The 26,209-nt window shown below is 33.9% G+C and overlaps 1 protein-coding gene across 2 annotated transcripts in view; it reads left to right on the top strand.

The window, feature by feature from the left end:
* The first annotated feature begins 1,221 nt into the window (after positions 1-1,221).
* Positions 1,222-26,209, top strand: part of LOC118185994 (polypeptide N-acetylgalactosaminyltransferase 16-like) — a 104,588-nt gene continuing 79,600 nt past the window's right edge. The window contains exon 1 of one of the 2 annotated variants that reach the window (XM_035355974.2): positions 1,222-1,479. In XM_035355974.2, coding sequence (XP_035211865.1) covers positions 1,369-1,479 — 111 coding nt within the window. In that variant the 5' untranslated portion in view covers positions 1,222-1,368. The remainder of the gene's footprint in view (positions 1,480-26,209) is intronic. The other variant, XM_035355973.2, reaches the window with a different exon arrangement.

Genomic DNA, 26,209 nt, shown 5'->3' with positions numbered 1-26,209 from the left:
TTCTGCGTTAAAAGGTTTGGTTTGGTTTATTAGATTATGGCAAAGCACTCGAGGGCTATCTGCCTTAAGGGAGGGATGCCTTCGTGGAGGACTTTTTAAGGGAAACTGGCTCGTATACACGTTACACATGGGAAAAACCACGAAAACGCCCATGCAGCCAGCCCGTTCGCGGGATTCGAACCTCGGACCGAACTACCAGTGTTCAGCGACGTTACCGCACGGCCGCTGGTGGGCTCTGCGTTAAAAGAGGAATATTAGTAACTCCACAGGAGAAGGTTTACAATGCGTCAACTCAACGCTAACAAACTTCGCCTCTGCTTGGGCGGTAACTGAAAATCAAGTAACGAAAGTAAAATTTGAAGATATTAACAAATGATAGATCTAGGCTTATAGGGAAGTTTTAAATTAAACTTTAATTTGTTAGTTAAAATAAATATAAATCCCTACAGTATAATAAAACAAATTCCAAATTGTTTTATTATACTGTTGATGCCCATATTCGAGTGGAGGACTACGTTCCTCAAAATTTGATGATGATATAATTTTGATAATGATAATAATATAATTTAATAATTTGATGATGATTCTAGATAACGTTGTTTTTTTCATATACGAGAAACATTCATGTATTCATGCGGATTCTACATTATTTAATTTCTTTAAATATAATGCGGGTCTGTAATATTTGGTGGCAACAATTTGAAAAGTGAAACGCCATTTAATAGCGAACCGACGCAAAATGCGAAAACGAAATTAATAACCTTTCTGGGCTAACGCTCTTCGGGTTAAAATGTGTTAATAAGTGTACTATTTCCGCTTGTTGATAGGTTATTAATTTTCAAGCATTTTTCTCGACAAATGTCAAGACAGATTCATATTTTATAGAACAGAAACACATATTAATTCAAAATATCTTAATAAGCTTTTAAAAACAGTTTACTGTTATCAAATGATTCTTTCGGAAACACAGCGTGAAGCTCTGAAATATACGTTAAATATACGTTAATTGAAACTCGCGACGTCCTCCGTTTCTGTTATTATTCCGATAATGAACTTCGTTTGATGAGACGGAAAAAGTTCATGCCCCCTGCGCTATGGCGAAATCAGAGCGGCGGCGGTAGCGGCCGGGAGTGTTTGCGAAAAAGCCCCACAGGTGACCACAGCGAAGTAGGGAAGCTGGGCCGTGAGCCGACCCACCCGGCGGTGATGCATTTTTCCTGAGAGATTGCGAGGGGGGTAGGGAGTGCGCGATCTCTTTCGACCGCAACGAGCAAAAAAGAAAAACAAAAACAGGCTTCGTTCGGCTGAAACTTGTGAGCGATCGTCTGAGCAGACCGGTGGTTTGATTTTTCGCAAACGGATGCATTAATGTGGCGCGTGAGAAAACGACGCTTTTTATGCCTAGGGATCGTCTGTTTGTGCTGCGTTTACGTCATTCGAATCGAAGTGAACAAAAGCTGGGCCAACAGAGGACACAAGGTCAGTTCTTTTCTCTAAAATTACCAAATAGGCTTCGTTAAAATTTATGTAGCATGCGAGGAGGAATAAAACAGAATATTTATTTTATCGATATACCTCATTTAAATCGCAGAAGAACGTGACTGAAGAAAATTAGGTTTCATAAAAGCACTTTTTTTTTAAATTCGTAATATAAAAACAATATTTTTTCGGGGGTTATTTGTGCAGTATTACTCATATAAACATTAAACTTTACTTAAATTTTTCAAAATCATCAATTTTCTTCCGCCCCCCCCATACTTTATTTAAGTCGTATAAGAATATGACTGCAGAAAATTAGGTTTCATAAAAGAGTTTTATTAAATTCATAATATAAAAAAAAAGTTTTTTTGGGAGGGTTATTTGTACAATATTTCTCATATGAACATTAAGCTTTACTAAATTTTTCAAAATTATCAATTTTCTTCAGTTTTCCCCAATAAATAAATAAATAGGAAGGCCCTCTTTAAAATCATTTAAAAAAAGTTTTTTTTTTTTTTTTTCCCTCTGTACTTTGCCTAAAACTCTTTAGCCGTAGTTTGAAAGCGTAAAAAGTTTCTAAATGTAAAAAGTTTCTAAATCTTTGCAATTAACTGATGAAACAAAAATTCTTGTTTCATGCACGACGCGGAACAAGTTAAAGCCTACAATGCATATATTTTACAATCTATACATAAATTCTACATTTTGTATTGCGTTTTCCACTCTCCTCCTTTAATATTATTTTTACTTTGTTTAAAATATATTTTTTTAATATATATTTTGCAACTATATCTTTAAATACCAGAAAAGTACCAAAGTATTGCTAAGAACAAATGCGTACATGAACAAATTTGAACAGAATGTCATTTACAACAAAGTTTGCATGCAAAATTATTGTCTTTTAACTATGTTTAATAAATCAGAGTTTCTAAAAATAGATGTAGATAGAATGTCATTTAAAATGCAGCTTATGTGTGGATTTACTATTTATTATTTACATTTAGCAAATCGTAAAGAACACTTTTTAATGCATTTGTTACGTAACTTCAAAAAATTTTTATCCTGCCTCTAGCATTAATTTTGACTCATTAGAGGAACAATAATTAATTGGAACCTTGTTTTATATACTTATTTTTATAAATTAATTACTTATTTACATACTTATTTTTATAAATTAATTACTTATTTACATACTTATTTTTACTTAGCATTATTTTTACTTTTATTAGTCCAAAGGGGCTTTGTACCTGAAGGACTATTCTTTTCGTTTTGGGATTTTGCCTTGGTTCACTATGTCCGTTTCACTTTTCAAACTGTTGCCACCAAATATTTCAAATGAGTCCTGCGTTATATTTGAAGAAATTAAATAATGAAAAATCTGCATAAATGTATGTATGTTTCTCGCATTGTGATAAAACAACGGTACATAGAGCCATGGAATTTTGAATGATGTAATCCTACTGCGAATATGGGCATGTGGAAGCCCAAATTTGGAATTTGTTTTATGATCGATTTCATATTTTGTAAAACTTTAACGAATTTTTGATGAACAAACTCAAAGATTTCAAAGCGAGCCATGGCGACGTTGAACAGAAAAATCATTTTTATCTCCAACTCGCGAGACTCTATATCGGAAGTTCTAATGATATGTTCATTTTAAAATTATTTTTCAATATTGCTGTTGAATTGAATTTTATGAATTTTAAGTGCGAAGTACATGATATTTAATAAATAAAGGTAACACATAAAACGTTTAAAAAGGATCCCTTTGGGCGTACTATAACATCTGAAAGCTTTCGGATTTTTTATATACTTATTTATACCTTAATATTTATTTATTAAAAATTTAGCATTTAAAAAATATCAGTAGTTTAAAAATTTCTTAATCACAATTCCATCAATTTCCCAAGGTGTCTTCTAGAAAACATCGTATCGTAACATCTGTAAAATTAACATCTGTAAACATCTGTAAAATTAACATCTGTAGACAAATTAACATCTGTAAACATCATTACATCTGTAAACATCTGTAGTAAAATTACCAGAAATGCATTGTTCGGCCAAATACAGTCAGATTATTAATTTTAAATGTTCGAAGTTTGAATTTTTGTTCAAGATACGTTTCGAGACTTTTCTTGTACGTCGGCGCCAAGATAAATTAAATTTCTCCTTAAATGTCGGACCAAATTTTACAAAACTTAATGCTTAGACACAATTTGGGAGGTGGAATCGAAATACGGAGAAAAAAAAAAAAAAAAAAAAAATTGGTATGTCATTTCAGAAAAAGCCTGATTTTGTGTCAAAATACCCATGTTAGAACAAAGCTATATATAAATCTAATAGATATCCAAAGTCGCACTTTGGGGTCAGCGAAATTAAAGCGATCATCTTTCATAGTTTGAAATGAGCTTGTTAACAAAATATTCATTTATTCAATTTGAACGCTTTCTGCTAACGTTAAGATTAATTACATCTTTTAATCTGCTTGCTTTACTCCTCTCGCGTTTTTCGGTACATTTTTCTTCCGTGTTTACGCCACACAGATTCCTTAATAAGGCTTTCAAGTTGGCAACTGCCGTGTCACATCACCGAGATTGATGATTCCTTTTCAGCGTAAAAATGGAATCTAGTTCATGAGTAGGAAATATCTTCAATGTTTTCAGACACATGAAAAACTGAGTTGTAAGTAAAAATGCAGGATATGTTTTCAACGGAAACTATAAAGAAATACACTCATTTAATATGAAAATGAGAAGTTTTGTCCTTCCCCTTGATAATTAAATGACACAGTTGAAAATAACTGGAATATAATAACTTTTCTTTTTTAAGGCCAAACGCCGTTAGTTCAGAAGCGCTATTAATTTCGTTTTGGCATTTTGTGGCGTTCCACTATACACGGCATTTCACTTTCCACATTTTTGCCACCAAATATTAGAGCCCTGTATTATATTTGAAGAATTAAATAATAAAGAATCTGCATGAAGGTATGTATGTTTCTCGCATTGTGATAAAACAACGGTACTTAGAGAAATCTAGTTTTGAATAACGTAATCCTCCACCCAAAATGGAGGATTATGATCCTAATCCTCTATTTATTCTACATTTGAATCCTGTAGAAATTCTAAAAATGGGTATCTCGAAGCCCAATTTTAGAATCCCTTTTTATTATCTCTTTCATATTTTGTAAAACTTTAACGTGTTTTTGATTAACAAACTCGACGGTTTCAAAGCGAGCAACGGCAACACTGAGGGGAAAAAAACATTTTTATCTCCAGCGCGCGAGACTATGTATCGGAAATTCTAAAGATATGCTCTTTTTAAATTATTTTCCGATGTTGCTGTTGAAATGAATTTTGTGGTTTAATTTCGAAGAACATATTTTTTAATAAATAAAGATAGCGCACAAAACGTTAAAGGAAAGGTCCCGTTGGGCGTAATATAAAATCTAATTTTTTTAATTTTTTTTTTAAGAACAAGAGAGGAAGTTGCGCGTTACGAATTTCGTCTTGGCTGAGTTTTATTATTTATTATTTTTAAGAAGAAAATTTCAAATAGTTGAAAAAAAAGTAAGTAAAGTTGCATAGAATCCTCTTTTCCCCTGCCTCATAGTGAAAGAAAAAACAAACTGCAGAGTCATAAAGAATCTAAATTGTTTAGACATTATCTTTTTTCCTGATGCGTAACGTGCGTGAATGTAGATCTAAAAATCGAATAATTTGAGTTGATTGAATAAATTTACGTTCCATAAAAAAAGTTCAAAGATTGATTTATTATAAATTTAAAAATAAAATTTTATAAATTAAAAAAAAAGTTTTTAAGATACATTTGAATAGAGAAGGGAATAGCCCTTTAAAACCGTAATTTATAGATTTGTGGTGAAAAGTATTCGAAATTAGCTCTTAGAATCTTCTAGAATTTTTCGATATCAAGAAACTGAAGAAATCCGCAATGCCCTTTCCGGGATTGGAAGTCCGAACCTCCCGAGTACGCGTCGAGCGTGCGACCACAGGTATATCGCAAAAACTTGTGATAAGAAGTGAGAAAATGCCTTACACGCTTTTCCTTCTGTCTAAAGATGAAGAATGTGCTTCTCTAGATTCAGCTCTTTGTTGAATTTTAAAAAGAATTTTGAAAGCTTCTTCTTAAGTGTTATTGCTTAAATTAACTTCTTGATATCTTTTAACTTCTGTTATGAAGCACTGACCAAGAACGTTCTGGTAAGGTTAGGAGAAAATCATAAAATCTGTTAATAGAACAAAACATCCTCCTCGGGTCTACGTTTCGATTCAGTGACTGAAAAACAAAGCATTTTTTACAGAATGATAGGTCTCTCCTAAAACAGAAATTCTTTCCTTAAGGTTATAGGCTGAGACATTTTATATCAATGTTATTTAGTGTCAGCGCATTTTTTCTAAATTTTAAAGTGCGTTGTTGTTACTTATACTCAGTTGTCTGACGTAACATCAGCCCAAGCCCACGAAATTCCTTGTGGCAAAGAGCGCAAGTTTACGCCTGCCGTTGGCAACAGCCTTGAGCACCTTACAAGGTGACAGCGCGATTTAGCTAATTTACGCTCCCAATTTTGATGAAGAGCATCCCGGAGGAGGACGGGCCCCAGGGTCTCCCACTCTTCTCCTCTTCCACCAAACCACACGAGAGGATCGCCGCATATTTAGAGTGCCGCCGACACTATACATTTACAAACATCCATCTCTTCTCCTGGATTCGAACCCGCGCCTTTCGGCACAGAAGGCAGCGACGCTAACCGTTTGGGCGGCTTAAAGTCCATATAAAAGAAAAATATAAATTTATTCTAGAGAAGGATTTTTTTTCACAAAAGTTATGAATTATTTTTTCTCGCATATAGTTTCTAGATTTAACTGAAATAACCAGCATAAAGCCATCTCCGAAAACATTAAATACTTATACATATTCAAACTGAACAAAAACTGAAAATTTTATGTTCCATACTTACAGAGTTAAAAATGTAATGCATTAAAATACTCCAATTTCAATTAAACTAAGGCAAAATCATTATTTGTCTCTAAAATGTTTTCATACTTTTTTCGTTTACAGTTTTTCTGTAAAGAAATTGGTAAAGTATTTTTCCGAAACCATGTTTAGAATTTTCTGTATTTAGGACAAAACATGTTTTATCACGTAATCATATAGCTAATTAAGTCTGTTATTAACAAATACCTCCCGATTAAATTCGACTTCGAGCATTAATTAAAATACTATCCGAAGGGCAGCTATTCAAGGTTTTTATCTATATTTTTCCTTTTCTCTTTAATTATATCTTTCAAAGTACCTTCTTTGAAAAGATGAGTAATTATCCACTTACTGGCTTTCCATTCTGTTTCGTAACTTGTACTAAATTCATAAGGTGATTTTTCTCGTACATTACTTACACATTTCATATTATCTTACGACTTAAAGTGAATCTTCGCGTATAAGATAAATGATTCGCGAATCACGACAAAGTAACATCGTGGCTTAGTCCCTATTTCGCTCTCGAATTTATTAGGAAACGCCATTTGGGATGGAATTTACACGATCGTGGTTAATATTTTCAGACATTTTGCGAACGAACTTTATAAAATACTTTACGAATGTTTTTCACGATATTTTTACGAATATTTAACTTGTTTTTGTACACGTTGTTTATGAATTGCGAAAATATGTATTAATTTTAGCATTCAAGAAGTGTAACAAATGTCTTTTTTGTCCAAAGGGGCAATTCGCGCAGAAGGACCATATATTTCGTTTTGACATTTTGCGTTGAGTTACTGTACACGGCGAATCACTTTTAAAATTGTTGCCACCAAAGCCCTTTCTTTAAATATAATACAGGGCCATATTAAAGCCCTGTATTATATTTAAAGAAAGTAAATAATGAAGAATTTAAATGAATGTATGCATGTTTCTCGCATTATGATAAAACAACCCTAACTAGTGGTGTATTGTGGTGTGTTTATTTATGGCAAAGCACACTAGGGCTATCTGCCTAAGAGGATGGATGCCTTTCGTGGAGGACTTTCTAAGGGAAACTGGCTCGTATACACGTTACACATGGGGAAAACCACGAAAACACCCATGCAGCCAGCCCGTTCGCGGGATTCGAACCTCGGACCGAACTACCAGTGTTCAGCGACTTTACCGCTCGGCCGCTGGTGGGCCCAACCCTAACTAGAGCCATCCAGTTTTAAATAGCGTACGTCTGCACCCAAACATGGGCATCTGGAATTCTGTTAACCCTTTCCGGCACGCTACATTTTAAAGTCGGAGTTGTGATTTAAAAAAAAAAAAAAAAAAAAGATAGGCAGTCTAATTAAGCCTAGAGTAAAATTAGTAAGTAAAATTTTGGGAAGATAGCACTTACCTTTTTAATTCTGTGGGTGTGCCCAAATGTCACACTGATTGAAAAGAGCTTCGAAAAGAGTGCTGAAACGAGCATTGTTGTCAATGAACTTTCCGATGAGATTAGGAGAAACAAAGAATACAGACTCTCAGTTGTCCTAGATGATCGGTGAGCCCCGTCTGGGCACATTTAGGGTTCGCCATTTGATTTTAGGCAAGATTTCAAGGTAAAAATTGAAATTAATATAGAATAAGGAGATTAGCATACAGCCAAAAAAATAACAGAGCATTTTTTTTCAAACAATTCCTTTAATTTGGAATTAATTTAATCAATTAATTTGGAAGATTTTTTGAAAAATGAGGGTCTTATAAAAACTCAACATGGCTAAAATGTATGGACTGGTTTGTGTTGAGCTGCCATCTACTATAAATAAAGAAGGTTCAGAGTAACTTATAAATCCTTTTTCATTCAATTTTTCTGCGCGTACAGAAGGAAGTTTTTAGGTGTGTCCAGACCGGACACACTGTGCCGCAAAGGGTTAAGCCAAATCTGTGCGCATATTTCATATAGAAATATGAAAGCAGCCATAAGTTTTAATTTGAGTCACATAAAAAGTTTAATTTCATAATGTGTAAATATATAATTTGGAATTTTTTTTACATATTCGTAAGTTAAAATTTTAAACTAATGATACTAAATTATCTTCCTGTTGTAAAAGCTACATTTTAAAATTTTGCATTCAATCACCTAATAGCTTAAATATTTGTATTCGACACCGCTTATGTAAGATTATTTTTCAGCAAATATATAGGATAAAATGTACCAAGAACAAACTTTTGCTAATTCTCCCTTTAGTAGCGATAAAAATATAAATAAACAGACAGATAAATCATATCTGCATGAAGTTAAAATCTATGCTGTGTACTTCTCTGTTCTAACAATTTTGCACGCGCCTACTCTAAGTTTTTTGTGCGAATATTTGCTTTTAAACGTCGTACGACTCTGATCACGAATCCCACTGGAACAATTCCGTCACCAATAAAACTTAACCTTGCTATTGTTACAAAATGTCCAGGCGTGGTAAGATCGTTTCCTCGCAAAGCATGTTCAGGCTTGCCATAAAATGGCAAATGAAGACAGGGTTGCCACATTTGGCGAGAAATCGCCCGTTTGGCGACAAAATTGGCGATATGCCATGGATTGAGGGAGAACCTTCTGGAATGAATTCTTACGGGTTTAGCCCAGAATGTTTTCGAACACAAGCCGAAAAGTGTATCGTGATTAGTGCATTGTCGTGAGCTCCTGGAAAGACTGAACCGAGGAGTCGGGAGCTGTACTCTAGTGTATCATCGAGTGCATCGCGAGTTGTAGCGTGGAGAGTCTCGAGAGTAGGTGGAGCTCCAAGAACGACCGAGCAGAGTCGGGAGCTGTACTCTCGTGCTTTGCGGTGAAGCTGTCTCCACCGTTATAGCCCGATAAGCTGGAGGCTGTGTCGCTGATCGTGTCAGCGAGTTTATAGCAGTTCTTTGACTACTGTAACGTGATTTTGGAGCTGTCCGGATTAATATTGGCTAAATAAAGTGTGTTTCGATACTTCATCAAGCGTCTTCGTTATTCACTCCAAATCCGCACGAACCCGTACTTACGAACGTGAAAAGAAGGGGGAAAAAGTAACACTAATAAATGTTTTTCTTTTTAATTCTGGATAATTTTTATACTGTTTAGTGCAATACTGCAAAAATAAAATTACGTAAATGAAGTCACGAATATCGAGTTTTACTGGAAATACTTCGAAGTACTATAAAAAAGTTAGGGCATTTCAAGAAAAAAAAAATTAACTCCGTGAATTCTGCATATTATTGCGTTCTACGGGTTCGTGGATTTGGAATAATTGATAAACCTTAATGAAGAGTCAAAACACAATTTATTCGCCAGTATTACAGAGACATGTTTACAGTCGTCGAAAAACGGCGATAAATACGCTGAAACAATCAGCAACACAGCCTTCAGGCTACAACGGTGAAAAAAGCTTCACGGCAAAGCACTAAAGTACAACTCCCGACTCGGTCGATCGCTCTCTAGCTAATCTGTAAACTCAAGACACTATTACTACACTTTCAGGACAAGCAGGGTACATATAGCTTTAACCTACCTTCGAGAATGTTCCAGAGAAGACAGCTAAGCATGCGTTCTAGAACACAATTTCTTAAATTGTGGGTCGCGGGACTTGCAGTAGGGTGTCGCCAAAAATTTAGAAATTTTGAATTTCTTTAATTTATTATAACAATTTTATAATTACCAAATATTTTTATATAATGTATCTGAAAATAGATAAAGATAAGACAATGCAGAAAAAGAAAAAACGAAAACATTTCGACTCATTTTTTGGCAATAGAAACATTTTACTGTAAAAATTAAAGTCAGTTACTTAAAACAGCAATAGTATATTACAGTAGAAGTGAAGAAACTGATAGTTTCACTCACGCGTGTGTCAGATTTGCGCAAATGCTTATGGGGATTCCACAAAATTTTCGTAAATATTAGCGGGTCCCCACACGAAAAAGTTTAAGAAACCCTGTTCTAAAATATTCTCGCTCCGCCTAATGCCATATCGCCAATTTTGTCGCAAATATCGCTAAGCGGGCAATTTCGCACCAAATCTGGCAACCCTGTTACTTTTTAGCAACCCTAACACCGCTTTGCGAGGAAGCTATCTCACCGCAGCTGGGCGTTTTGCAACAGTAATTTTAATACGGCATTTGTCTCAAACTGGCGGCCCCCGGAAGCAATTTTATGTTGCCTGCAAAGACATTTCAATAATGTATTTTTTTGGTAAATACATTGTTGTAAAGATTTTTTAAGATTTTATTTATTTGAAATTCGAGTTTAGGAAATCTATAAACGGAGCTGATTAATTTGCCATGTGATATAAATCGTTTTCAAAAATTTAAATATACAGATTTATTCGTTGTTAAAAAATTAATGAGCTCAGTTACGATGTTTTGTGCGAAGAATGATCGCTTTATTTGGGATCACATTTGTAAATGAAATTTTTTTTTCACAGTTGAAAATTAATAAGCATCTACAATGTGTGTTGAAGATATAATTTTTGGTTAATTTCTCTCCAAGGCCTTATCAAAATCGAAACTCCATGAACTGTCGAGGTTTATTTAGTAAGAAATAAAGAAGTTAATAATTATTTACATACAAACATATGTATTTTTATTTATACGTCGAAAAAAACTTAATCAATAAGAGAGACGAGATTGCTATTTATTCTGAAGTTTTGTTGCACTGAATAAATTTTCTTTAACAACTTGAAAAAAAATTTTGAAAACTGTTTTAAATGGAAAGTAAGTTTTTTAACGATTAATTCAAAATGTTCGAGTTATTTGAAATAAATGTCATTGTAAAAACTTTAATACTTAGCTATCAGTATATTTGAATTACATAGTGTAACCAACAAAAATGTACCAAATTTTAGTTAGATTTCAGGTAGAAAATTAATAGAAATTTGAATTTTTCCCTTTTCGATATTATTATTTATACATCGATTAAGCGAATTTTTTTTTTTTTTTTTTTCTAAATTTTCATTTTATTAAAAAAAATCTGGCCCGTCAGCTCTTTTTAGATTCGGCCCACATGCAGTTTGAGTTCGACACCATTTGTTCATCATTTTCTGTTATGAATATAACACTGTTTGCGAAAAAAAATTATGACGAAGACGATGATTTGCCAGTAGACAGATTAGTGCTCAAAGAAAAAGGGAATTAACTTTTTCAGCAAAACTCTTGTTTTATTTATTATATCGGGTGTTACAATGAGATTATTTGTGACAATTACACATATTTTGTCCAAGACGCGTGAAAAAAATGACCACATCTGGTGGTTAGTGTCTGTGACCACCGCCCACAGTACACATCCCTACAAATCAGTCTCTATGGTACTCAATTAGCTATGGAAACAGTTTTTCTTTTTCAAGCAGAGTGCAACCTTGCATGTGCTGCATTCTCACAGGTTTTTTTCTTGGTGCTGCAGAGTGCACATCGTCGTGATGTTGTCTTCGATGGCTGATGCTTATTTTCTTGAAGAAGAATTGCTGCATCAACTGCTGGCTTATGTTTCTTGATTGCCATCTAGTGATCTACAAGGGAACTTCAGAAAAGGGACAGTCTTGAAAACCATTGAAGTAAGACGTTCAGTAGAAGAGGTGATTACTGTAGGTAACCACTGCCCTTCAAAGAGTTAACTTGTTTTTGTATAACTAAAATTTATTTAGCAGTTAACAAAAATTATTTGTTTTTGATTTTAAAACCAGGTTTCACTGAACAGAATTTCAAATCTTTTCTGATTAATGAATTCTCGATTATTCTAATATTAAAAATCAATCTAAATTAGTTTAATTATGTATGTGTGTGTCTCTCTTCTTGAGTCATAAATTCAAAGATCGTTTCGTTTCAGGAGTCAAGGTTGGGAGAGCATTAGAATTTCAAAGCAAAACTTCAAGATTTCTTAGAACATAGAAATAACATTTATTAACGATAAACTTATATTACTTATATTACTTCCGCCTATAGCGGCCATGAAACATAATCAAGCATCAAATAAATATGACATGCGTCATTCTTCATGTTCAAGCGTCAAGTGAAATATTTTCCATCGGCGCGCATCAAGAGCGCCACCTATCTACCAAAATGACGGAACAAATTATTTTTCTTAGATTTCTTCTTATTTCTTGATCCCCCCCCGCTAAAGAAAAATTGAATGAATATATTTTTATTCTTTTACCTGATTTAATTACTCAATTTCAGAATTTTGGGTCATTGGTCATCAGGATACAATAGGCATTTAGCATTTAAAATATGCTTTCACCTACAATTGAAGTTTTTGCCCGAGGGAGCTGGCGTTATTTAAAAGCAATTGTCTGAACTGCATTTGTCTTTGCTGTTATAAAAAAATCTACTACCTCTGTTGTATTTTAAAATGTTTATATCTGGAAATTAAGTATTTCATTTTTGATTTCACGAAATGTGAATCAATCTAATTTTGTTAATTTTGAGGTATTTCATCAATGTTAAGACATTTGCTTGTAATATTTACTTTGCTATGTAGTTAGGATTTGGAAAGGGAATAAAAACATTATACGGATCTACGTATATGTTAGAGTTCTTATCCCCACACATTATTCAAAGGGCAGTTGTACTTTGTCTGATCAAACCTTGAGCTCAAAGTAATAAAATTTCTGATTTCGTTTATTAGTCCAAAGAGGCTTTGTCCCTGAAGGATTATTGTCTGATCAAACCTTGAGCTCAAAGCAATAAAACTTCTGATCTCGTTTATTAGTCCAAAGAGGCTTTGTCCCTGAAGTATTATTGTTTTCGTTTTGCGAATTTGCGTTGGTTCACTATAAATGTCCGTTTCACTTTTCAAACTGTAGCCACCCAATGTAAAAGTCCATTATATTTGAAGAAATTCAATAATGAAAAATCTGCATAAATGCATGTAGATTTCTCGCATTGTGATAAAACAACGGTACCCAGAGCCATCGAATTTTGAATGACTTAATCCTACTGCGGATATGGACATCTGAATTTGAAATATGGAATTTGTTTTATTTCCGATTTAATATTTTGTAAAACTTTTATTAACGAATTTTTGATTAACAAGCTCAAAGATTTCAAAGCGAGCCATGGCAACGTTGTACCAAAAAAAAAAAAAAAAAATTCTTATCTCCATCTTGCCAGACTGTGTATCGCAAATTCTAAATATGTGCTCAATTTAAAACTATTTTGTGATATTGCCATTGAACTTAATTTTATGGTTTAAATGCAAAGAACGTGATATTTAATAAATAAAAGTAATAGACAAAATGTTTAAAAAAACGCTCCTTTAGACGTAATTTAAAATTTGAAACCTTTCAGATTTTTTATTTATTTTTATATTTTTTTATTACTATAATTATTTTAATTAGTGGCTTGAAAATGCTTCCATGGACGCTGCAGAGGTATACTTGCTGGGATATATCATGACAGCACCTCTCGAATAATAGCAAATGCTTTCTATGAGAAAGGATTATTGGAATGATTTTATTATTATACCTAACACACAATTTAGTGATGTGTAATTAGTGATGCGTATTTAGTGATGCATAATTTAGTGATATGTAATATATCTGGTATCTTCATTTTATAAATCCAGAATTATTACCAATTAATCCTGTTATACTGAGAAGAAGTGGGGTTCCTTCTCAGCCTTTTCGAATTTCTCTTTTCACTGGGATAGGCTGCTTCACCTGTCAAACAGGTAAACAGAGATGACGTTTATATCTGCATTTACCTCACAGTAGACCATTGTTGCTACATGTGAATAAACAATTACTACAACTTTTCAAAATTAAACATTTATTTCTTGAAGTTTCGTGAATGAATGAGGATACTCCACAGAACTGATTCATGTTTTAAGAACTGAAGAGGGGCAAAGTACCGTTTATAGCAAAGTTTCCCAACTAATTTGGCAGTGTAAGGTGAAGCTTCAAAGCTCTACGTCTGAAAATCATCTAACTTAAAGTAATCTTTGAAAATTTCGCTTATGCTACATACGGTAACCAAAATGTTTTGATTAAAACGGTGAAGTCTAAACAAACTCGGCTTCGACATGTTTCATATGTTGATCCTTTAGTCAAGACAACTCTTATTCAAATTTTCAGCCATGTCAGAAATAGACTGCATATTAAAGTGAAAGTTAGAATAGCAACAAAAAAGAATTTATTCTATAAGTAATAATATATAGCATAACACCTTATGAAAATGATACCGTTAAAGAGCTCTTTTTAATTGTTCAAAAAAGAACGTTAAGATATAAAAGTGTATTACAGATACAAAATCAAATATGCATGAACTTAACGCATTTTTCTCTTCAATAATTATATTATTTTAGGTATGCTGTTTTTTTAGGAGGAATAATGTTTTATTTTTATTTACGTGTTCAGCGTGTTTCCCTTTCTTGTACGTTGAAAGTTTGCATATGGGACTGCTGTAACAACTATATCTGCATCTCTCTTTTTTATTGCAATCGTCAGAGCGAAAGGTACACACCCTCTTACCCGGCTGTGTTTTTATAGACGGAAGGGAGGTAAGAATTGGAGGCTCCCTTCAGCCCATCTGGACACGAGTGTCCCCATAGCTCAATAGAAGGGCCCCCGTGTCTCCACAAACGACGGCAGCCAGTAACCCAGCCACCCCCAAACAATAAACAAAAATACTAAATCAAAAATAAGTAAGCACATCTAATACAAAATTACAGACCAACAAACAAACAAACAAAAATCCATAAACACAAATTCACAACATCGAACACCATAGATCTCCAAAACCCATATAAATACGGAATTCAATTTTAACAGAAGATTCCTACCAGCGCCCTATTTTCATTGATAAACTTCATTAGAGCAATAGAATATGATTTAAAAACATTAAAATAAATGACGCTTGCATTAAAATCAGTAATGTTAAAAATCTGTCTAATAGGGGCTGTTAAACTACAATCAACCACGAAATACATAACATCACCATCAACCTGACAACTATTACATAATTTATTTTCCTGCAGATTAAATGGGTTGAAATAGAACGGAAACCTACCATGTCCAGTTAAAACCTGATTAACATCAATATTGTTCATACATTTCATTTTATTTGTGATTTTAATTAGTTCCATAAATCCTTTGTTTTTACGTGAAGAGAACCACTGTATTTTCCATTTGTTAACGTAAAATTTTTTCATTCTTCGAATTGCAATTCTCTTCGAACCTGTTACTTCAATATCCATTGCACTGACATTTGAGACCGCCTGCTTGGCCAGGCTGTCGGCCCTCTCATTACCAATAAAGCCTATATGGGCTTTAACCTAATGTAGCTTAATATTTAAATATGAACTCAAAGTTTCTAAATGACTTTTAATTTCGACAATTAATGGATTGAAATTATCTGGGCGGGAGAGCGCATGGAGAAGTGACAGGCAGTCAGTGTAAATATTTACAGACGTGGGTATAAACAGGGTATTTTTAATCCATAATAAGGCTTGTTTGAACGCTTCACTTTCTGCCTGGAAAACTGAATTATATATGTTCAACTTAAACATTCTATAATCCACCTCAGTTCCATAGTAAAAAACAACAAAGGCAGCTCCTACGCTCCCTCCGACCCCAGAACCATCTGTATAAATATCAAACACATCAACAGTTGGATTACTTTTATGAAAAACAAAACCAAATCTACTGGAAGGATGTATTAAATGAATATTAAATTTTTCAAAAACATTCTTTGTAATTAAATAATCTTCATACATTTTCAATTCCATTCGTCCAGTTCTAAATAAAAATGAAAACGGAAGGGAAATAGAACGGAAACCTACCATGTCATACCATGTCTGTATCCATTGACAGTTGGTTGGTGGAGGACTTTCTGGCTCCTATTAACACGTTATACATTGGGTAAAACCACGAAAAAGCCCATACAGCCAGCCAGTTCGAACCTCTTAACCGAACTACCAGTGTTCAGGAACTTTTCCATTCGGATGCTGGTGGGCCGTGAGGAATAATGCTGACCGGAATCTCAATAGTTCTTTCTCCTCTTCTTTTCACTTCCTTGTACGGAGAAGGAAGTATTGCAATCGTAAAAAAATTCCCGTGTGATTATTTGTATATTTTGACCTCTTTGGAATCTATTTTAAACTAATGTTTTGCTCGACATCCGTACGTACGGACAGAATGAAGAGCTATTTTTTAACAAAACGGATTGTAAAATGCATTTAAAATGAAATTTGAAAAGACTTTTTGTAACGTCTGTATCTATTGACAGTTGGAGAAAATATTCGTAAGAGAATATAAGGTGACGAGAAAGGGGTTTTATTTTAAGTCGAAAATTCTACTGTATCTAAATCTATGTTTCTATATGAAGAACATCATATCTATGATTGATCTATATTCTACAAGGTTAAGTTAAATATTTATTTACAAAATATACAGTTAAACAGTTAATCAACATACGGAAAATTCTACAAATCAAAGGATATGGCTTAATGCGCCATTCCCGTCTAGCATCCAACATCTAACGTTTTACTTCAGCTGAGGGCACTGCTATCGCTGAGAGAACACCAGTGCAATTTACTAAAGTTTATTTTATTTTAAAATTTTACTGTTCCTTCTTGTTTTCCACTTCTGGCCAGAATAAACGCGGTTAGTTTTAGTATGCAAATTGAGCTTGCCAACTGTTAAGTATTTAAGTTGTGGCTTTTAGCCGAGAAAGAGAGAGAGAGAGAGAGAAAGATTTCTCGCCATTTTATTTCACTCGCGCTTTTCAGTCAGTTGCTGTCCACCTTTATGGCAAAAATTTAGTCATCTTGATACTGGAAATGCATTGTAGTTTTCTCGCATTCTGCGTACGACATACGTAAAGATTAAAAGGCAATCATCGCGTTACGAGTCTTTGTAAAGTATTTCAGTTTAGCTCTTATTTAAATTTAGTTAGTTTGTAAATCTTATTTTTTACGTTTCAGACCATAAGTCTGTATTCAATTTGAATTCTAAAAGGTTTGTATTCCAGTTCAGAAATATCATGGAAAACTACACCAATTAGCCCAACTCGACCGTTAATTTTACCGCCGTCTGTACAAGACACTACTGGGAAATCATCTTCAATGGAATTATCATAAATTATAGTTTGAATTGGCAGCCGATCAGCAGAGTGAGGAAGTTCCTCAAACAATACTTTGCGATCGAACATAAGTTTGCTGTTAGTATATTTAAATTCTTTGTCATGTAAAATATTAAGATCAACCTGGGAAAACCCCGAAATTGTAAAACAGACTTCGCAGCTAATGGTTCTGTAGCCAAGCACAACTCTTAGTAAAATTCTTCTTTGAATTTTGAGAAAGATACGGGAATTAATATTCTTTTCTAAAGCTGTTCCTGATACTCTAGAAGCATAGCAAACACAAAGGATTTATAAATTATGTCAATAACATTAAATTCTAATCTAAATGTATTGCAAGAGACAGGATTAGGTGACCTCTGACTATATTTTCACTTATTGAATGATTTTCACAGGAAAACTTATGATTCGCATGCAATAGTTGTAGAATTATTAAGTATTGAAACTGCAAGTGGCGGCTAGTCCTAACGTGGTGCCTTTTTTTTTTTTTTTTTTTTTTTTTTTTTTTTACATTTGAAATTTAGTAATATAGCGAATTAAGTCAATTGATGCACCATCTTAAGTTCCTTTTGCCCAGTGGGAACAAAAGCTCACCTTAACTTTTTGTGCACGGAAAAATCTGTGTCTTCCTGCCCGCTGACCGAATCGCTTGTTTTGGCGTACGAACTCATTTTAATTGTAATTTTTTAAAATTGTTTTTAACTGTATTTGTGCTCTTAGCTTTCCTTACATATTTTGATGAAGATGTTTTGAGTTTTTACATATTGTTGCGAAATGCGCAGCTGCGGTAAGGTAGCTTCCCCGCAAAGCAGGTTTATGGTTGTCAAAGTGGCAAGGAATGGCAGGGTTGCCAAATTGGGCACAAATGGACCATTTGATGACAAAATTGGCAATAGGAAATAGACGGAGCAAGAACATTCTAGAACGAATTCTTACCGGCTTTTTTCGAGAATGTTCTCGAAGGCAGATGAAAAGCTATACATACCCTGCCTGTACACGGAGTCATGTAGAAGCTGAGTTCAGTAGAAGTGCCTTGAGTTCAGAGATCAGCTCGAGATGACTAGTCGACTAGCGATGGACCTAGTCGGTAGCTTTATTTTAGTGCTTTGCCGTGAAGCTGTCTTTACTATTGTATCTTGAAGGCTGTGCTGCTGCTTGTTTCAGCGTGTTTGTCGTCGTTTTTCAACGATTGTAACGGGTCTTTGGAACTTTTCTGCGTAATACTGATTCTTCATCGAGCGTTGTCATCAATCACTCCAAATCCACGAACCTGTAAAACGCAACGATATTTTTGCCTTGCCGCGAAGTGAAGAGAGACTTCATTGAATGACAAATATAGCTCTAATGAAATTCGAAGATATAAGTTTTAAATAAAGTTCAGCAAAATATATGCATAATTTAACAGGTCGTACAAGGAAATCATATGTGTGGTTCATGTATCTTTACTGAAAACTTCAGTGACAAAACATGATTCATAACTTAACACCCACTACATAATGACATGACGTAACTCAACTACCGCCTACAACAATTCGCGCCAGATATTTTACCATTTTTATTCGAGATTAGAAAAGAAACAGTTTAACAATAGCATTGTAATGTATGACATAGACCAGTCGGAGTATATTGTTGAGGCTGAAAAATGTGCAACAAAAATATTCGCACGATCCATCCAATATGATGATTATAGTAATTACAGGTTCAAATTGTTAAGTTGCAAGATAACGAATGCCGAGTTCAGCGTGTCCTCAATCAGAAAATGCTGGAAATCACTCTACAGTGCATTATTGGTATTTCTTTTGGCGATTCACATCATATTTAACACTAGCGGAAGTACTCAAAGCCAGTTAAGTTGGATTGAAAGTAATGTATCTAACAGCACAGAGCACGATACGGCTGCAATCCTGCTCTAGTAACGATGCAAAATATACGATTCGTACTCGTACATTCTTCAGTATTATGTGATATGGAACCCACATAAAAAATTTCGATAGAAAAAATAAACTAATTCTATCTCATTATCTCAGCAGCAATGGCACGCACTTTTCAATGATTTTTTTTGTGTTTCTAATCGAATGGTCGTAAAAGCTCAAGTTCTATCCAATATTTCAACTGTATACAATTTTAGTCCATTAAATGTGGCAAAAAAATGATCATAGTTAATCAGAAAATAATAACGGGAACAAACACGCAAACAGACATTTTTCTTTATATGTATAGATTTTGTAAAACTTATAAAATTTTTATTAACAAACTGTACGATTTTAAAGCGAGCAGTAGCAACACTTTTCGAAATAGAGCATTTTTATCTCCAACGCGCGAGACTGTTGCCATACGGAAAAATGAGTGTGAAAGCGTTTTCAAAGTTTTAAATTAATATCTCGACTGATTAAAGTCGTGCGAAGATGGGAATAGTCGAAATGAATTCCCACGAATTTTTGGAATCGGGAATAATGTATTTAATGTTTGGCAGAGCTATTTTTATTTCATTGTAAATTTTTTATTAACAAACTCTACGATTTATACGAGAGCAGTGGCAACACTTCTCGAAATAAAGCAGATTTTTATCTCCAGCGTGCGAGACTGTTGCCACTCGGAAAAATGAGGGCGAAAATGAGCGTTTTCAGAATTTTTAATTATTATCTCGGATGTTAGCTTTTTTTTTTTTTTTTTTTTTTTTTGAAAAAAGTAAACATCAACCTTTTCCAGAACCCAGAAAATCATTGTAGAATGTTTGGTGACGATAGCTATAGTAGTGACTGAGTTAATCGCGAACAACCAACCACACAAGCATTCTTCTTTATACTATATATACTGATAAAGAGAAGCAACTTTTATCGCGGAAAGTTTCACGTACGACGAGAAGTTTTACTTTAAAGAAAAGACTTATTTCGTCTCAGAATATTTCATGCAAAGACATAGTAGTAAAAATGAAAACAAGACCTGAAACACCAATTACATTAAATTAAAATTCTCAATAAAACTCTTTTGAGCTTTAAAATTGATGCTAGACCTTTTAATATTTAATTTAATCACAAACGCTTCCAAAATATATTTATGAAAAACCAAATCGAAATCTGAGCATGTATAAGATTTATAGAGTGTGTACAAGATTCCAGTGATTAAGAAATAAAAAAACTAAATATATAATTATCGTAACCGATGCGTAATAAATGGTATTAGTGAGAGAGATTCAATACACAGCTTTGACGAACTTTGCCTCTAAGAAATGATAATATAAACACTGATTTGACGATCAAAGTTCTTCATATAAAAACAGAAGCAATAACAGGAAAGCATGAAAAGGCGTATGATTTAGAACAACAAGAAAAATAGTTTATACACTGCTTACAGAATAAATAAAACTTCGCCAGCTTACACAGGGTATGTAAATATGTTGATCCAAGTATCTAACCAGTTTTTTGTTTCTTCGCTTTTATTGCTCCAAACCACAAGCAGAGCCTCGAAAACCACAGATAAGGATTTCCGTTCAGAAAAGATAGCAAATTTTCTTGAAGAGCAAAATAAATTTGTCCGAAAGTTCTAAATAAAATGGCGATCTTTGAGATAAAAATAATTTTACATCGTAATAAGAGCAATGCATACTTTGTCGATGAAATGTAACTTTCTCATTAATGCTTTTAGAGTAACTGAACTTTCAAAGTAACTAAAATAAAAAGGCAGGAAGAACTCAAAATACTTTTTTAATGATTTTAAGCAAGTGCAGAAATTTAATAGGCAATAGTCTTTGATATGAAACTCTTATACTGTTGATTATTGCATACTATCGTCTGCCTGGTTTGGTTTATTTGATTTACGGCAAAGCTCTGTGAAGGCTATCCGCCCAAGGGGAAGGGATGCCTTGGTGGAGAGTTTTCAGAGGAAAACTGGATCGTATACCCCTTTCAGGACAAGCATTCCCTAAGAACGTATACGCATTCCCTAAGAACGTCTCTTAAAGCCGGGCGTCCCATCCACGCACCGCTAGAGATTGCATTCAGAGGACGGGAGATGCGTATGCGTATTTTAAGCTGGAACGTTTTTCTGAAGGCCACTAGATGGCATCCTATGTCCATTACTTTTGAAATGAACACAGTTTTTAATTTCCTGACCTTGAGTTTGATATATTCTGCTTGATTTTGGTATTTTACTCATCAGCTCTTGCGAGGGTGGGGGGAGGGGAGGGGAAAACGTAAACAGAAGTGAGCTCTTTAAATCGTTCTTTAATCTTAAATGAAAATATTCGCGTGTCTGATTTATATCCAATTCCTTTTTTTATTATAATTTTTTCCTTTACTACGAGGGCTATCCAGAAAGTAGATTACGTTTTGGAATAAAAAAATAAACAAAGTATAGGAAACAAATTTTATTATATACAGATGAAAGCCACACTCAAATACTACTTTTCTACATAGTCACCATACAAATTAAGGCATTTATCGTAGCGATGTACGAGCTTGGAAATTCCTTCGTCGAAAAATTCGGCCGCCTGCGCCTTCAACCACTTCATTACCTCTTCTTGCCTTCCATCTTGCACAAAACTTGTGGTAACCAAGCTTTTCGCTGATGATTTCGTGCAACAAACTTCGCGAAATTTGTGGAAAACTCAAAGAAAGTCCCGTTATTGTGAAATTTCGATTTTCACGGACTTTAGCATCGACTTTTTCGAGAAGTTCGGCGGTCACTATGCTGGGTCTCCCACTTCGATCTTCGTCGTGAACATTGGTTCGGCCATTTTGAAATCTTATGACCCACTGACGCACTCCACCTTCAGTGATAATGTTGTCCCCATACACTTCACGAAGCTGCCGATAGATTTCTATCGGTTTACAGTTTTTTGCAGTCAGAAACCTTATTACTGAGCGCACCTCGCAGCTCGCGGGATTTTCAATTAACGCAGACATTTCAAACCGTCACAGTATCTGAACGGAGCACAGCACGAACCTCTCACTAGCACGGCTAGATGCAGACTGAGCTGCGCAACGCTCTGACCCCAAGATGGCCGCGCTAGCCCCGCCCCTAGCGGACACAGACGGAAACGTAATCTACTTCCTGGATGGCCCTCGTATATACGGTCTTTTAGGGTTAGTATGTGGAGTATTGTTACGTTTTGCATCGCCTTTCAGATATATTTCCGTTTTTGATCTTTTTATTTCGGAAAGCCTCACCTCCAGTCTATTATAGCGGAAAGGCGCTATTTATCAGAAGAATACCCTCGTATGGTCAATGAACCATTTAATTAACGAAGATGAGAGTGATGATTCATTTTCTAAAGAGTTAGAAAGTGATACTTTTTCTAAGAATTAGAAAGTGATACTTCTCCGTACTTCGAGATTTACCACAGTCTTCATTTTGAATTTTGTTACTTCTTACTGTAAATAGTCTTTATTGTGTTATTTTATTAATTAAAAACTTTATTGGTGGATTTTATCAATTAAAACCTTGGAATAATTTGAATAGCGCTTCCGAAAATTATTTTACAAGACAAGCAATTTTTTAAGTATATTTTCATGTAAAATAAAGAAAAAAACGTTATTAAGTGCTAATTTTAACATATATAAGAGCTCAAGTAATAATCTAAAAGAATACAAAAAATTATGATGCTAGAAGCGAAACTTTTTTTTTCCCCGGTTTTTTTTTTTTTTTTTTTATATATATATATAAAATTAGGCTTAGCGATACAAAACCTCTGTCCTGTACGGTGACTGCCTTCGATTCCATTTCGTCCCGCACGAGCGTCTTAAACAAAGGTGCGCCGTCGCGAAAAGGATACACGTTACACCTGGGGAAAAACCACGAAAGTGATTATACAGCCGGCCCCAAATGCCGAGATTCGATCTGGCTTACAAGCGTCTTACATGCGTTTAATTACAGGCCTAATTTATACAAAATTAGAATAGGTTTTTATTAATAAGATTTAAGAATTTAAAATTAAATGTAATTTTTTTTTTTTTTTTTTTTTTTTTTTTCTAATAAAAATACTCCGATAGGAAAAATTTACGGGAGTCAAATAATCTAATTTCTAATTTTTTAGTCCAAAGGGGCTTTGTTCCTGAGGGACTGTGTTTTCGTTTCGCGATTTTGCGTCGAATCACTCTGAATGTCCGTTTCAATTTTCAAACTGTTGCCACCCAATATTGTCGCCCTGTATTATGATTGAAGAAAATAAATAATGAGGAATCTGCATAAATGTATGAATGTTCCTCGCATTGTGATAAAACAACGTTAGCTAGGGCCATCCAATTTTGAATGACGTAATCCTACTGCGAATATAGGCATGTGGAAGACCCAATTTGAAATTAGTTTTATTATCGATTTCATATTTTGTAAAACTTTAACGAATTTTTTATTAACAAGTTCAAGGATTTCAAAGCGAGCCATGGCAACGTTGTACAAAAAAACATTCTTATCTCCAGCGCGCCAGACTGTGCATCGGAAATTCTAAAGATATGCTCAATTTAAAATTATTTTGCGATATTGCTCTTGAACTGGATTTCATGGGTTTAAGTGCGAAGAACGTGATATTTAATAAATAAAAGTAAAACACACAAAATGTTAAAAAAACGCCCCCTTAGACATAATTTAAAATCCGAAAGCTTTCAATTTTTAAAAGCTTTTATTTATTTATTTATTTATTTTTGAAGCGTAATCTACTTGGTTATTCAACAAACTTTTCCCGTTCATTTAAAAGAAGGAAAAAAGTTCAATTTTTACGAGACGCCGCTTTATTCACTTTAAAATCAAAGGAATGTAAATACTACCATTGGGGTAAGAGGTTTGACATGAGAAGCAGTTATTTGCTAATGCCATTATGTGAAAAATTTACTTGTTTAACATTCTTTTTGTAAATGAATTTAGTTCTACAGCATCAACGCAAGACAGAACATTTTCATTAATTTTTGGCAGTAATTAATCAAAATACAGTGATACCTCTCAAGGTAACCACCTCCCAAAGACAACCATCCTTGAAAGTGAAGAGTACTTCTAAGGGCATAATTGAAAGGTAACGGTGTACTCATTCTATACGATAGCCACCAACACAAAAAATGCAAAATCATCTAAAAGCGTGGTTAGAAGTCTTAGAGAAATTTCACAATATAAATTACAATGTTTACAAAAGGCTGCACATAAAATAATGGTCTTTTTAACGTAACTCCCGTATTTAATTTTTTAACTAATTAACTAATAGAACTTTCTGCTATCAGCCATGGATATTTGGTCATTTTTTGCTTCCTTGTACGAAGTATTGTAATCACGAAAAATTCCGGGTACCGTATTTCAACGAAAATATCCATTTTGACCGCTATCGAAGGAAAATTAACGATGTTTTTGCCTGACATCTGTACGTAAGGGCAGAATAAAGGATTCTTTTCCCCCAAAGGAATTATAAAACTGATTTGAAATGGATTTGGAAGAGATTTTTTTCCGTGTCGTATGTACGTACGTATGTATGGATCTCTCATACCTCAAAAACGAGTAGCCTCAGAACGTTGAAATTGTGTATATAGGACTGCTGTAACATGTACTTGGGCGCCTCCCGTTTTGGTTGAAATCCGGCCACCGCAGTTGACACAATACCAATGATTGCATTTAAATATCAAAGGACCTTAAGCAACTTGCTTACTAACCACCATGAAATAGATGAAACTGCAGAATGACATTGTAAGACACCAATTTACAGCAATTACGTAGATTCTCATCACCAGCACATAATTACTGGCAATCTGAATATCATACAAAACCATCAACTAAAAACACTAATGAGTTATGGTACAAAATTTAGACCAGTCAGAAACATGACTACAAATTACTGTTACAAGACTTTCGAAAACAACATCAACGAATTTATAGTTAAAGCAAGCTATCAACTGAATATAGATACCTTCTTAAAATGGAAAGCTAAAATTCTTCAACGCATATCCACAGAAATCAGTCACCTCAAATTTAAAAGTACACTGAATTGGTCGCAACTTACATCAGATATTAATAAATTAAAACAGCTTTTTACTATTACAAAAATAGATAAAGCAACTAATAACTTTAGCATTATATGAAAACAATTCTACACTGAGATTATTCATAAAGAACTTCTCAACGCAACTACTTATCAATTAGCCAACCTTACAGAAACATCTATAATAAACAGGATTAAAACTTTTCATAAGAAACTCAATATTACTTTCAATGCAAACTACAACAGATATACTAATGTTTATGCGATTCCCAAATTCCATAAAACACCATTAAAATTTAGATTTATAGCTAATGGAACTAATAATTACAAGAAAAATATAGACTATTATTTTTCAATTCAACTTAATAAAATCTGTAAATTTATTTTCAATGATTGTAACACTAATCATAACTATTGCTGGATCATTCATAATAACACTCCTGTCATTAATATCATTCATACCATTAACATCCAAAACATTAACTGCTATGATTTTGAAAACTTATATACCTCACTTCCTCTAGAAGAAATCTATACCAGTCTACTTGATCTACCAAAACTTTTCCCTAATATACTCAATATCATGACTCTTGACAAATGGAAAACCTACCTAAAATGCACACTTTTTCATAACTACATCAAGTTTCAAAATCAACTTTTTAAACAAGTCAGAGGATTGCCAATGGGCTTACATTCCAGCACCTC

The sequence above is a fragment of the Stegodyphus dumicola genome, chromosome 9, assembly GCF_044657685.1.
Source record: "Stegodyphus dumicola isolate Sdum_Otavi_A_Nest chromosome 9, ASM4465768v1".
Taxonomy (NCBI): domain Eukaryota; kingdom Metazoa; phylum Arthropoda; class Arachnida; order Araneae; family Eresidae; genus Stegodyphus; species Stegodyphus dumicola.
This window is presented reverse-complemented; position numbering and strand designations above follow the sequence as displayed.